Source organism: Topomyia yanbarensis, chromosome 2, assembly GCF_030247195.1.
Source record: "Topomyia yanbarensis strain Yona2022 chromosome 2, ASM3024719v1, whole genome shotgun sequence".
Classification (NCBI taxonomy): domain Eukaryota; kingdom Metazoa; phylum Arthropoda; class Insecta; order Diptera; family Culicidae; genus Topomyia; species Topomyia yanbarensis.
The window spans coordinates 119,108,768-119,122,076 of NC_080671.1; the positions used below are offsets into that span (position 1 = coordinate 119,108,768).

Here is a 13,309-nt window from a genome sequence, read left to right on the forward strand (position 1 = left end):
TGATCTAATAAATCGACTGATTTTCTTCTTTTAGAGTTTTGAAAAGGTTTTATATGGATAATCCGGTGGCAAAGCTGAACACATTTTTTCCTACGCATACTACCAAACGCTCAATTCTAACACATGCTCAAAAAAGGTAACTTGAGCCTTAAGCACTATTTACACCTATCCGATTCGTTTCCGTGCTGGTTCAGTACCGTGCACGGACACCAATATTCTTTCATATACATCAAATGCGAGCATTCACACTGGTCCGGTACGATGCCGTCGACTGGAAGAGGAAAGGTGGCTGAGATTTTCAACCACATTAAGCTGCCGAAACTCTCAACGAAATATCACGTGTGGCAGGCCATCTGTTACTGTGGCTTCAAGAGCGACATTTACGTCTTAAGCGAGACCATCAACAATGTACAATGTGCCTGGAAAAATGTCTGTTGTCTTTTCTCAAACATCGCAATTGTTCCGTTCGTTTTTGGTCGGATTTGGCATCGAACCATTACGGAAAAAAGGCTATGGAATGATACGTCGCGAACAACATCCAGGTTACGCTCAGGACATGAACCCTCCCTTCGTGATAAAAAGACTGATATCGATCGGACTGCCACAGAAAAAGAAAAGAATTTTAACAGCCGATTACTGGATCTCAATTTCACGGAGGAGCAAGAGATTTTCGACTTGCTTGAAGTCTCTGATGAAAGTCGGTCAACACAATAAACCTCTTCTGTTTCATTTGCAAACAACAGCAGCTTGCGTATCAGATACAAACTCCTGCCGATTTTTCAGGCTTGAATTGATTAATTTCTGATGCTGAGTAGAATGAAAATACAGACAAACACCGAAAACTTGTTCTCGTCACTCTTTCGAAAGGTCCGAAGTAATAACTCACCACCCTTGTCGGAATCGTACCTGAACGGATTACGTCTCTTTAGCCTCGCCATTCCACGTATAGTTTCCATCCTACAAGAAGTCATCAAAAAACTCACAACCATCGCTTCAAAAGGTGCTGGACGCTGGTCCGGACAGATAACCTCCTCTCTTCTTCGAAAATTGCGCTGCGTCCATTGCCTCTCCCATTGCTAGCTTTAACCGATCATTCAACGACTGTGTCTTTCCGAGTGCATTAAGGGGTTAGGGATCATTCATAAATTACGTAACGCAAAAATTGCCCAAGATGGACCCCCCTCCACCCATGTAAAAAATTGTCACAAATTTCTCCATCCACCTATCCCCTATTACGTAACAAATTCCTAGAGATTTTTTTTTCTTCGGTGAAAACATGTTACGTAACGATCTAGCTGACTCCACCTCTCCCTATGTCACAACTTGTCAACCCCCCCCCCCTTCCCCCCTAAAAGCGTTTCGTAATTTATCAATGGACCCTTATATACAAAGTTGTGGCGAAAAATTCAGCTAAGTTAGTGCTTTTTTTAAAAGTGTTTTATGTAAATTTTATTTGAAAAAGCGAAAGACTGTTCGTTGGTAGGACTATCGAAGATATAAAAAAACAAATTTTATATAAAAAAATATTCCAGGTTATCGGAATTATGGCCAATCCCCTGAATCATGTTTTGGGCAGAGGTTTGCGGTGAACGCTCTCCCAGCCGAACAGCTCAACTGAAATCCAAAAACATGTTGACCAAAAATTGAGTTTTGTTGTGTTCAAAATTTTAAACAAAAATTCACTGCAAAGAATCGAAAATCTTTTGATGAAAAATGATCCGTTCAAGCACACGATGTAAATACAAACAATTCAAAAATTTGGTGTCCACTTCATTCATAGAAGAACCAGTGCGCTGCAAACAGCTGTAATTTAAAATCTAGTGCTCCGATCTGAATGAAATTTCGCACAGATATTTTCAAAAGTATATACTTTCAGAATATTCAATAATTTTTTTTTGATTTTCTGAGTTCCAACTTTGTATATAACCCCTTAAAAATCGCTGCAATAAGTCGGCACTAACTACCGCCAAGGTTTTTTCGATGCTGGGATTTATTCGTAGGAACACCCAATCCTTCGTAGACGTGCACTGATTTAAAACGCTTTACCGCTTAATCGTTCGTAGCACCTCGGATTACGCTGCTCAAGTATGCACAGTACCAGAGCGTTCATATTAACCAAAAGTGTGTAAAAGTGCTACGCTCTTCGTCTGCACCTTGGTCAGATCTACAGACACTTTCTACACAGACACAGAAGTGTCAAAAATTGCAGCCAAACGAGCATGAGGGTTTTGAAAGGGGAAGTACAAGAGGAAGCCTATGCAAAGCTTATGGGAGCTTCCGTGATGCCAGTTTACATTCATGGTTGCTAGTTTTACTGTTTTTCTCAGCCCCCTGTCAAGGACGACGTCTCTGTACAGCCAGCATCACTGCCATGAAAGGCAAAACATTGATTTTGAACCGAATGATTAGAAGCTGTATTTAGTTACAAAATGTCGATTTTCTGAATGATATGATATTAAATCATCCCACAAGATGCAAAACGTCGTGTGGAATGCTTGAATATCGAGCATAGTGCCGAACATAATTCTTTGTTTGGGGCTTTATAGCTATAACGCCCCATATATGTCGGTCGCTGTCAAACTCCATATGATGGTATAGGGTTGCCAGGAGGCTGCTTTATATCACAGACGTGCGGAGAGAAAAACCAGCCCCCTGGCAACCCTATACCATCATATGGAGTTTGACAGCGACCGACATATATGGGGCGTTATAGCTATAAAGCCCCAAACAAAGAATTATGTTCGGCACTATGCTCGATATTCAAGCATTCCACACGACGTTTTGCATCTTGTGGGATGATTTAATATCATATCATTCAGAAAATCGACATTTTGTAACTAAATACAGCTTCTAATCATTCGGTTCAAAATCAATGTTTTGCCTTTCATGGCAGTGATGCTGGCTGTACAGAGACGTCGTCCTTGACAGGGGGCTGATATAAAGCGTCTGTAGTCAGATCCTGTTCATCTTCCCCTCCTACAACAATCGATACAGGCTTATTCATTTGCCAACACTGGAGATCAGGAGAGTTGTCTCAGCGTTTTGCTATCGACTGTGCTGAACTGATTAAAAAACTTCGATTGTACTCCCTGCTGAGACAGACCCGACATGCGTAACTTTTTCGACTATACCAACCCATCGTATTCAATATGGACGAAACAACCCACTGGATGCATGTTGCCGATTATTTAACGAAGTTTACGATAAATTCGATTTTAATGTGCCTTAAAGTGTCTAGATTTAGAATTAGTATATGAGTGTACGGTGTAAACTATCGAAGACTAAGAAATAAATAAACAAACCCGAGCTTAACTCAATAGAAAAATATTGGACAATCGTCAAGCGAAGCCTCACGAAGACGCAAAAAACAGTTCTCAGCGAGCTGCACTTTAAAGCAAATTGGCGTTCTACGGCGAGGAAAGTGACCAGACTGTGCAAAACTTGATGGAGGGATTCAATCCACAGACCTGACAATTCGCATTCGCTAAAAAGAAGGCTTGAGTGAATATTTTTTTTTGTTATTTTGCATTGAATTGAATTTCAAAATTGAAATTTCAAAAGAAACAACTTGATTTTTAATAAAAAGTTTGACCGATTTAGACACATTCTTGTTTGACCAATTTTTGATCGAAACACCGCTGTTCATGTGTGCATTATGTATTTTAGCTCGAAAAACCTAGTCAGTGCCCCAATGGAGAAATATTCACATCGCCAATGGAGTTGAAAATTAATAGAAAATGATTGAGCTCCAACCGCCGTAAGTTCATATATTTTGACAGCGGTTGGGATTGGATCCTGATTCAGTTTCGTTTCGAGCGGTCGTGATATTAGCGAAGTGCAACTAGGGCAGTCTGCGTAAGCTAAGCTAAGCTAAGTGTCACCACAGAGAACAGACATATAAGCTAGAACAAAATTTCCTGACAAACCTTTGTAAACATTTAAATTAAAATACGTTGAAAATCACCATCACACAAACTTTGCATGCAATAATCAACATTGTATCCAAGTTTGCACGCAACGCCCTTATAGAGTTTGCTGATCGATCTTAGCGCCGGCTAGTGGCAAGTTGTTACTTGCTGGTATAATTTCAAAACCAGTTTTATTTCTTATACATATTGAAAATTTCACTTGTATGTCAGTTGCCAGTTGTATCGCTGCTCGTATTGATGTGCTCCTTTTTCATTGAAACGTTGTACTTTAACGGACAGTGCGGTAAAACGGAGACTGAGCATTGGCATGAATAAATATTGTGCTTTTCACCGAAGATTAGCATGCGACGGAATCAATTCAAAATAGCAAAAAAATTGAAAATATACCCTGTTAGATCCATGCGCCCATTTTAGAACAATCATCAAGCAATATATAGGCCCTGTTGGTCAGGAATTGGACGGTCATGAATTAACAGTTCATGGATTTATTCACCGCTTCACCACCACCGAAAATTGGAAATTATTTGTTACTATTTTTTGGTACCCATTTAATTTATTGTTTAGTGTGCCTTTTTGATTCCTAACTCGATTCCTTTGCATCCTACTAAGTTTTGCCTTGGTTCAAGACCAATAGTCGCTCAAACACTTCATATAAAAATCAATTCAAATTATATTTTTGTAGCATTGCGGAATTGAAGAGGTTAAATCTTAAAAATGGCGGTTTCACAATCTTGTCGCTATGTTGTTTTTTCGCTATTTTTGCTAATTGCCAGTGATAACCACAATAGAGTGCTGATAATCAACTCTATTTGGCATTTCTGAACGGTTTCCGGAGGGGTTAAGGTTCAACAGAGAAAGCTTAAAAATCGGCCATCTTTGGAACTGAAAAAAGCAGTTTTTATTGCTAACCTTTGCACAATCTTCATGAAAATTCTGGATGAACATTGACAATTGATTCACGCTAAACTTCCTGAATTCGCGGTTGCGGCAGCGGGCGATTCAAATTGGGGTATAATTCGGATAAAATTGCTGAGAAAGTGACGTCATGACAGTAGACACATTTAACAGTAGTAAGCACATTTTTATCATTTATAGCTTAGCGGTGTTCACAACTCCCCTACATTGAAAAATATTCACATTTTATCTAAAAAATATGATGGTTTTAAAAACGTTATAGTTTTTTTGCAAACAACCTAACTGAATCCTTTTCTTTAATTTTAGGATGAATCTAGGACCGCAAACCAATTTTATTAACTATTTGGAGTCAATTGAAATGTATTACATTTTTCCGCCCATTGCTCGGTTTAAATTTGTCATATTTGGGATTGGCTCGAAAATTGTACCCCAATTTAATGCATTTTAGTCGCGTATTTCGTCGAAAAATCAGAGTATTATCACGATCGAAAGGCTTCCCCTTTATCGCAAATGATAGCTCTATGTGTGCCACAGAAGGCAAGTGCAACGTCAAAAACAAAAACACCACCAGTGTGCGTATGATCAGCATTACTTATATCTACACCCAATGAGATGATCATAACAAAATGTAATCAAAATCCTATCTTTCGTTTTTTATTTGTGTAGAATGTAGACGTTTTAACTTAAAGGTCCTTCGTCTATCTTTCGATGATGTTCTGCTATATATTTCGTTAACTACTAAAAGTACCTATATCATAACACAAAAATATCATTTACGTTTTACTTGGTATTCGAGTCTTCAACCTGATAGTACTCAACAGTATCTATCACTCTTCAGATTCTCCATTAACACAATTGAAAGATGCAACACAGCGCCGAAAAAATAGGTCTCCTCGCAGATTATAATACTCATTCAGCGGTCATAAATACATGCGATAAACTGTAAAAATTTTATTCATGTGTTCACAAAGGATCTAGTATAAAATAGTTTGCGTTGGTTTTTTGTTTGCTTTGATTTTGGATTACTTTGTCTTTCATAAAAATACATATAAAATACATGTAAAATTGCATCTAGCTTTCCGATTCTTCGCCACACATAGACTAACTTTATTCGACTGGTTCTACTGTTTCCTCTATCTCTCTCTCTCTCTCTGCTTTTCGATGCACATCACGAAAATTGGCCTCACAAGACGGCGGAACCGTACCAGCTGTTGCTGTTGCTGCTGCTTACTTAACATGACACTATCGCCAGCATTGGCATAGGATGAACAGTACACAAAACACGCAAACACCAAACGTCCACGGTCCAGGGGAATCACGACAGAATGGCAACACTCCGCCGCACGTTGCCTTGCTGGTGAATGTTATCGATGGAGGACCACTTTTTCATACCGTTTTTCAGCGCTTCCGCGGTCGCTTTGTCCTGCATAACCCGGGACATGGCCTCCAGCTTTTGGGCCCGTTCTTTCGACAGGGGCTCCGTGGGGAATGAAAGTTCGTTAGCCTCAGCCAGCGTTCGCAGATCGAAGTAGTACTTAGCATATACTGAAGACGGTACGTTGATGTTGAATTGGAGCAGCTCGAGAAATTGCCGTTCCAGTTCGTTCATATCTTCGACCGTGATGTCTTTCAGGATCTGGCAATAGTCCACGTTCCATACAGCCTGATCGTCCCACACCTTTGACGCGAGCAGGATGGCTCCAAGAACTATTCGTTTCCAGTTGCATGGTGCAATGTCAAGCTCGGCGTACGTCAGTAGTCTTTCCAGGTATATCAGGGTGATGATGGCACATTCTGCTGTCAGTTGGGCGGCGTTGAACAGCGTTCGGACAAATTTGTAGATTTGCCGATGCTCCGGGTTGTGCAGGTCGTAGTCGTCCGGCACCGGATCTCGAGTCAGCGGGTGAAGTTTCTCGTCAAAGATATCTATCCTTCGCTCACTGTTGCGAGTTTTGATGTGATAGTAAATTGCCAGTGAAACACATTTCACTGTATTTTTGAGGTTCGGTTGTGATACGGTTGAATCATCCAAGTAAATGGTCGAGCACGAACTACTTTTCTTCAGTACGGTTCCACCCTGAGGAGCTATCTGGTGCTGAGACCTTTTCCTGGTCATTCCATTCTCTAAACTCTGCTTGGATCGTTCCAGGAACATTGTCCCCGCGGAGGGGTCAACCGACGGATCGTGCTCCCCATCGTCACCTTCTCGCTCCGAGATGTGCTGCAAGTTGTTTGTCGAAAGTTCCCCTTCGGGTAAATGCTCCTCGAACACAGGCGCTTCCTTAGTTTTCCGCGTTGGTGGAGGACTCGAATACGAGCAGCAAGAATTTTTGTTACCCATTCCCGTGTAGTCTATAGCGCACAACACATCAAACCGAACTAGCCTACAGCATGCTAAAGAGATAATCTTCGCAAAAGTTTATTCGCTTCTATCTCGCTTTACTGCCTTATCAACGTTTCTTGTAAACAGCTTATCTCCGATTACTTATCTTGGCATTCTTTCGTTCCCGTGCTAAATCTGATAAAATCTCGTTGTGCCTACTGGTGACTAATATCCCAATACCTATATTTCGTTCGTAACCAAATCTCTTGTTTTATTTTGTAAAATATATGACTAGTAGTTTTGTCTGGGTATTATGTCTAAAATTCATATCCTATCTTTGCCTTTATTTTTGCTGCCTTCTAACCTTAACCGGTAAAATTTGGCACTGGATTCGTATGACCTAGATGTGTTAAACAGTTGTTACCAAATAGCACCCTGGGCACAAACATTAACTTTGACTTAACTGGGATAAGAAACGTTCTTGCGTTTAAGTGGCACCAAAATCCCTAATACAATTCACGGTTGTGCGTTCTGTGATTTGAATTCTACGACTGGGTCTGGTTCTGAAGCAATTTGCAGCGTAGGGATATTCCTATGCGTTTGTCGTTTGTGTAGCTTCCTTTTATGATACAATTGTACTGGGTAAGGCTCTACGAACAATGGAGAATCCACGCAAGAACTCTGTAAGTAGAAAAAAAAAATAAAATCAGTTCATATGTATGTTCCTGGCAAGAAATAGGTATTGACTATGATAAAGTTGAATAAGTTCAATTTGTAATTGCGATGGAATAAAATTTTGAAAATATTTTACATATTGATATAACACAAAAATAAATTGGTGGGACTGGTATAGCGTAGTTGGTAAATCGATTTGATTGTACGCGGCTCACCTGGGTTCGATTCCCAATCTTGTACATTGAGGTTTTTCCAAAAGAGATTTCTCAAACCCGAATAGAAGCGAGCGACCCTAAGGTTAAAACCTCTATAATTAAAAAACAATAAATAAATCGCATTTTGCGGTTGATCAAGAAATTTCTCCTGTTTGTTATACACTCAAGTCGCTTGTTACGCGATATTCTTCCCGTAGTTTTTCGAATCTTGAATTTTGAAGTTATAGACATTTTTATGGCCAGAAAAACAAATCAACGCGAAGCCTCTGTGTGGAAATAGGGGAAAGTGAGGCAATATGAGCACCCTAAGGTAGAAGGCAAATATATCTGCAGCAAAACATACAAATAATGCCAAATTTCCCTCTATTGGTAGAATAGAACATATTCTTCACATGCAGTAATTAAACGTACCGAAGAAAATTTAAAATCTTTGAAAATAATCGTTGTTTGTAATGATCGATTTTTGGCTTGGTAAAAACTTTGTGGGGCAATATGAGCAATCTTAAAGGGCAATATGATCATGTCGCAAAAGATTATATTTTATGACAAAATTTAAAATTGATTTCATTTATAAATAATAAGAATCTTATTTTCTATTGATTTACTGACATTTAGTTGCCAATGAAATTCATCTTATAGTTTTTTAACAGGAATTCGGAACTATTAGATACAAATTTTTGTTTTAATATTATCTTTGTGAGTAATTTTTTTCGAGCAAATATTATTATTCATCGTTCGCAGTAACTTCTGGTATAAAACGTTTACATAGGAATAGCTTTTCGGGATTTAATGCATAAGCTCTATTATTTGTTGTAGACCAGTAAGAAGCGTAGCACCGATTTTTGAATGCCGTATATTTATTAGCTTCAAAACTAGAAAAGTATAGGTATAAGTTTTCATATTAGTAGTAATTAAATTAAATTTTACATACTTTTCAGTGGCCTCACTGTTCCTACGGTCTAGTAAATGAGGTGTTTAAAATTTTAACTAAGAAAATTATCTGTGATAAAAAAACCAAATTAGTTTAAGTTTAGATATTTTAAAGTTATGTAGAAAAGAGGGTAAGGAGTGGTTGAGAATATCAGAAATTAACTTTATTCAAATTTAATAATACAGAAACGCGTAGATGCGTGCGCATCATCGGGTAGTCACTTGAAAACTGATTTTTTATTCGCTTTCTCCGGGGGGGTGCACCAATCGCCCCACAGTTATGTTTTACAGAATATAATGGTTTTAGCAGCAAAATGGTTAGCACGTTTCTGTCGTTTCACTAGCTCCCTTTGACGTTTGCTCAAGTTCCTAACCTATAGATTGGCGAGCTGATTGTTATCGGTGATCAGGGTTGCCGGATCCTCAGATGCGTTTACATCCTCCCCCGGGTGCATCTTGCTATTAGCCGAGACTGCACTCTCCATGCCCACGTCCAACACCGCCAACTTTGATGCTGATCGTCGTAGAATACCTCTCGGAGTTCGAAGGACAGCCTGGCGAACCTTCCCTTCATTGTCGCCCATTACCTCAATCACGCGTCCGCGCAGCCACCCGTTGCGTTTTCCCTCGTCGACAATCAAGACCAGGTCGCCAATTTTAACAGCTCGCGTTTCGCTAAACCACTTAGGTTGCCTCCGAATAACTGGCAAGTATTCTTTAATCCAGCGTTTCCAAAACACATTCAGCTGCTCTTGAATTCGCTCCCAGGACGCGCGTAGGGATTTTGGCTGGCAGTTTGTAGCAACTAGCGGCTGCTTAACTCCACTGGAACAGCCTATCAGGAAATGATTTGGTGTAAGCGCTTCCGATTCCTCTGAGTCAAGCGGCAAGTATGTCAGGGGTCTCGTATTCACCAAACACTCTACCTCCGTTACCAAAGTAAGCAGTCCTTCGTCGTCAAGCTTGCCGTCCGCAGACGCATCTCCCATAGCAGCTTTAACAGAGCGTACTAAACGCTCCCACGCTCCACCCATGTGCGGGGCTCCAGGTGGAATAAAGGTCCATTTGGTCGATGTGTTTGTAAATGTGGCCGACAGTCCTTGGTTAATCTGCTCTCGAAGAATTCTATCGGCTCCTTGAAAATTGGTCCCATTGTCTGTGAAAAACTCAATCGGTGATCCACGACGAAAAACGAATCTTCTGATGCACGATATACATGATGCGGTAGACATGCTATAAGCGATCTTCAAGTGGATAGCGCGGACAGTTAGGCAAGTGAATAAAGCAATCCATCGTTTGACACTTGACCTTCCAATCTTCACCAGAAGTGGACCAAAATAGTCTATTCATACATAGGTGAACGGGCGAACGTGATTAGCTAAACGCGCCGAGGGTAACGGAGCCATATGGGGGATTCTCGGTTGTGCTTTAAGAATTTTACAATATTGGCACGCCTGTGACACCTTCCGTACTAAAGTTCGAAGTCTTGGGATTATATAACACTGTCGCATTTCGTTGAAAACCGTTTCCATGTTAGCGTGGCGATAATAACAGTGATACCAATCAGTTAAGAGTGTCGTCACCTTATGTTCCCTCGGCAGTAAAATAGGAAAACGCGTATCGAACGGTAAATATGTCGCCTTTCGTTCCCGGCTACTGTGTCTCAACAAGCCCTTGTCGTCTAGCATCGGCATGAATTGGTACAGTACGTTCTCCTTCTCTAGCGACTTTCTTTGATCTATAGGTAGACTTCTGTTATTCCGCAACGTTATTACCTCATCTTTATACGTTTCGAACTGTATTTGTTTCAGGATGGCTTCTCGCGCGGCTTGAAGGCCCGGACAGTTTTCGGTGATTCTGCCGAATATTATTTAGAAATCGAAGCACGTAGGCCATCGTGCGATGCATCCTTACCCATCGGGAGAAACGTTGGTAGGACATGAGAGGTTCAGTTACTACGTGATGGAACACCGACGGGCGCATCTCTTCACTTGTGGCGACCGTAAGTTTTATTGTACAAGGCCACTCGTCCTCCTGGAGATGTAACAAGTTCGATCTTCCAAGCCACTTGCTCTCTTCGTTAAAGTACGGGCCACTTGGTTGCTTCATCAGCCGGGTTTGACTTAGAAGGGACCCACCTCCACTCATCAACGCTCGTCGATTCAAGGATCTCTCCTACCCGGTGTGCCACAATCGGTCGATAGTTACGTGGATCCGCTTGTATCCACGATAGTGTGGTGATTGAATCCGTCCACAACGTTCGTTTGACTATAGGAACACTGAGAGAATCTTGCACAAACTTCATCAACCGCACTCCTAGCACACAGCCTAGCAATTCTAGTCGCGGGACCGACATGGGTTTAATGGGGGCAACCTAGTGCGCATTGCGGATTTCCATTGTTGTCCATCGTCCACAGGTATACAGCACAAGCGTATGCGGTTTCACTAGCATCAGCGAACATATGTAGTTGTGCATTGGTATATGTTTCCACAGATGCTTCGTGAAAATAATATCTTGGGATTCGCACGGTAGAAATAAATTCGATCATTTTAACCCACCTGCTCCAGAATTCAAAGGCATCATCATCCACTTTGTCATCCCAATCTGCTCCAGAACGCCACAGACTTTGCATAAGCACCTTGCCGTGGATCAAGAATGGTGCCAACAGTCCCAGCGGATCGAACATCGTCATAACGCAACGCAATATCTGTCGCTTCGTCGGTCGATTATTGCTGTGTATTAACATCTGTACTTCTTCACTCATTTGTGTAGAAAAATGGAGCTCGTCCGGCAGTGGAGTCCACAACATCCCAAGGACTCTTTCGGTTCGTTCGTTGTCTCGTATATTGAGGGTTTTGTAACTCCCCGAATTTGCCTCTCCTAGATAGTCGAGTACTTGATCGCTGTTTGAACGCCACCCACGAAGTGTGAATCCGCCATTGCGGTGGACAAGCCGAATCTCCTCAGCTACCTGTTTAGCTTCTTCATCACTCCCAAAGCTATCCAGGTAATAATCGATGTAGTGGCTGTCGATGATTCCTCGCTCTGCTCTTGGGTACAGTTTGGAGTGTTCTTCCACGTTCAAGTTTTTAATGAAATGAGCAGATGCCGGAGAACAGGTGGCACCGAATGTTGCTACGTCCATCATATAAACATCAGGCTTCAGAAAGGGATCATCACGCCAGAGGAATCGCTGCGAGTGTTTGTCGGCCTGCCGATTGCATACCTGATGGAACATCTCTTGAATGTCCGCGCTCACAGCTACTTTATACTGCCGAAAACGAAGGAGTATACCTGGGAGAGATGCCAGTTGATCCGGGCCCTTCAGCAAAACGCTATTCAATGACACGCCATCGACTTTGACGGCAGCGTCCCAAATAACTCGTAATTTTCCTGTTTTTTTTGGCGTTGAAAACCACCCCCAAAGGTAAATACCAGATTCTTTCCGGATCATCCTGCGCCAACTCTTCCGTTGTTACGAGATGCGCATATCCCTTATCCTTGTAGTCTCGAATTTGGCGGTGCAGATTTTCTTTCAGATCCGGGTTTCGATACATTCGACGTTCGAGGCATTTCAAACGAGAAAAGGCCATAGGATAGCTATCTGGAAGCGTAATGTTGTCTTGTTTCCACAACATACCGGTTTCGAACCGGTTTCCTACACGTAGATTCTAAAAGTTGTTGGACTCGTTGATCTTTCACCGACATTACAATGGTAGCCGGAGTTATGGTCTCTTGCTCTGCCGCGAAGAATTGCTTCATTACATCGTGTAGTTCGCTGTTAGTCGTACAGTTACAGGCGTGTAAATTATACGCTTTTGAAAACACGTCACTCTGTCGACCGTACACACACCAACCAAGTCTAGTCTTAACTGCGGTTGGGCCCGATCCGTCGCCTTCTCTCACCTTCAACGGCAAGGCTAGTCGTAAATTGTCGATCCCGATCAGCAGCTTGGGTGAAACGTTCTCATAACTCTGGAGCGGAATCTGCTTCAGATGTTCAAACCGCTTCGCGGCTTCCTCCTTGTGAAAATTCTGATTTGGTAGGTTAAGATTGTTTACGGTCCGAGCGTCCTCTATTTTATAACGTCTACCTTGTGCTACACCTGAAATTTCGAAAGATACACTTTGCGAATTTTTTTCCTGTCTTGATGTATTTCCTGTCCAATGTAGGCAGAGAGGTTGAACGCTGCCGTGGATACCAAGCTTGGCGGCCACATCTTCATCTAAAAGTGTAAGCGATGACCCCTCATCCAAAAAGGCAAATATATCGAGCGTACCGGATTTCCCGTAGATGGTCATTGGTATAATTCTAAACAGG

The 13,309-nt window shown here is 41.5% G+C and overlaps 2 protein-coding genes across 4 annotated transcripts in view; both read right to left on the reverse strand.

The window, feature by feature from the left end:
• Window positions 1-2,748: 2,748 nt before the first annotated feature.
• Window positions 2,749-13,309, reverse strand: part of LOC131679395 (cyclin-Y-like protein 1) — a 51,625-nt gene continuing 41,064 nt past the window's right edge. For all 3 annotated transcript variants that reach the window (XM_058960111.1, XM_058960110.1, XM_058960109.1), the window contains one exon: window positions 2,749-7,848. In XM_058960111.1, the coding sequence (XP_058816094.1) occupies window positions 6,160-7,185 (1,026 nt within the window). In that variant the 5' untranslated portion in view covers window positions 7,186-7,848 and the 3' untranslated portion in view covers window positions 2,749-6,159. The remainder of the gene's footprint in view (window positions 7,849-13,309) is intronic.
• LOC131679695 (uncharacterized) lies at window positions 9,362-11,343 on the reverse strand. The gene is made up of 2 exons (XM_058960431.1): window positions 11,126-11,343; window positions 9,362-10,184 (listed from the first exon to the last, which is right to left on the reverse strand). Exons 1-2 carry the CDS (start codon window positions 11,341-11,343, stop codon window positions 9,362-9,364), a joined length of 1,041 nt encoding a protein of 346 aa, XP_058816414.1.

Excerpts from the sequence above, each read along its gene's own strand:
- LOC131679695 (XM_058960431.1), bottom strand. The coding sequence starts at position 11,343 with ATGTCGGTCCCGCGACTAGAATTGCTAGGCTGTGTGCTAGGAGTGCGG. Across the intron at positions 10,185-11,125 it reads ACGAGCGTTGATGAGTGGAG|ATTCGTTTTTCGTCGTGGAT; the intron begins GTGGGTCCCTTC and ends GTGCATCAGAAG.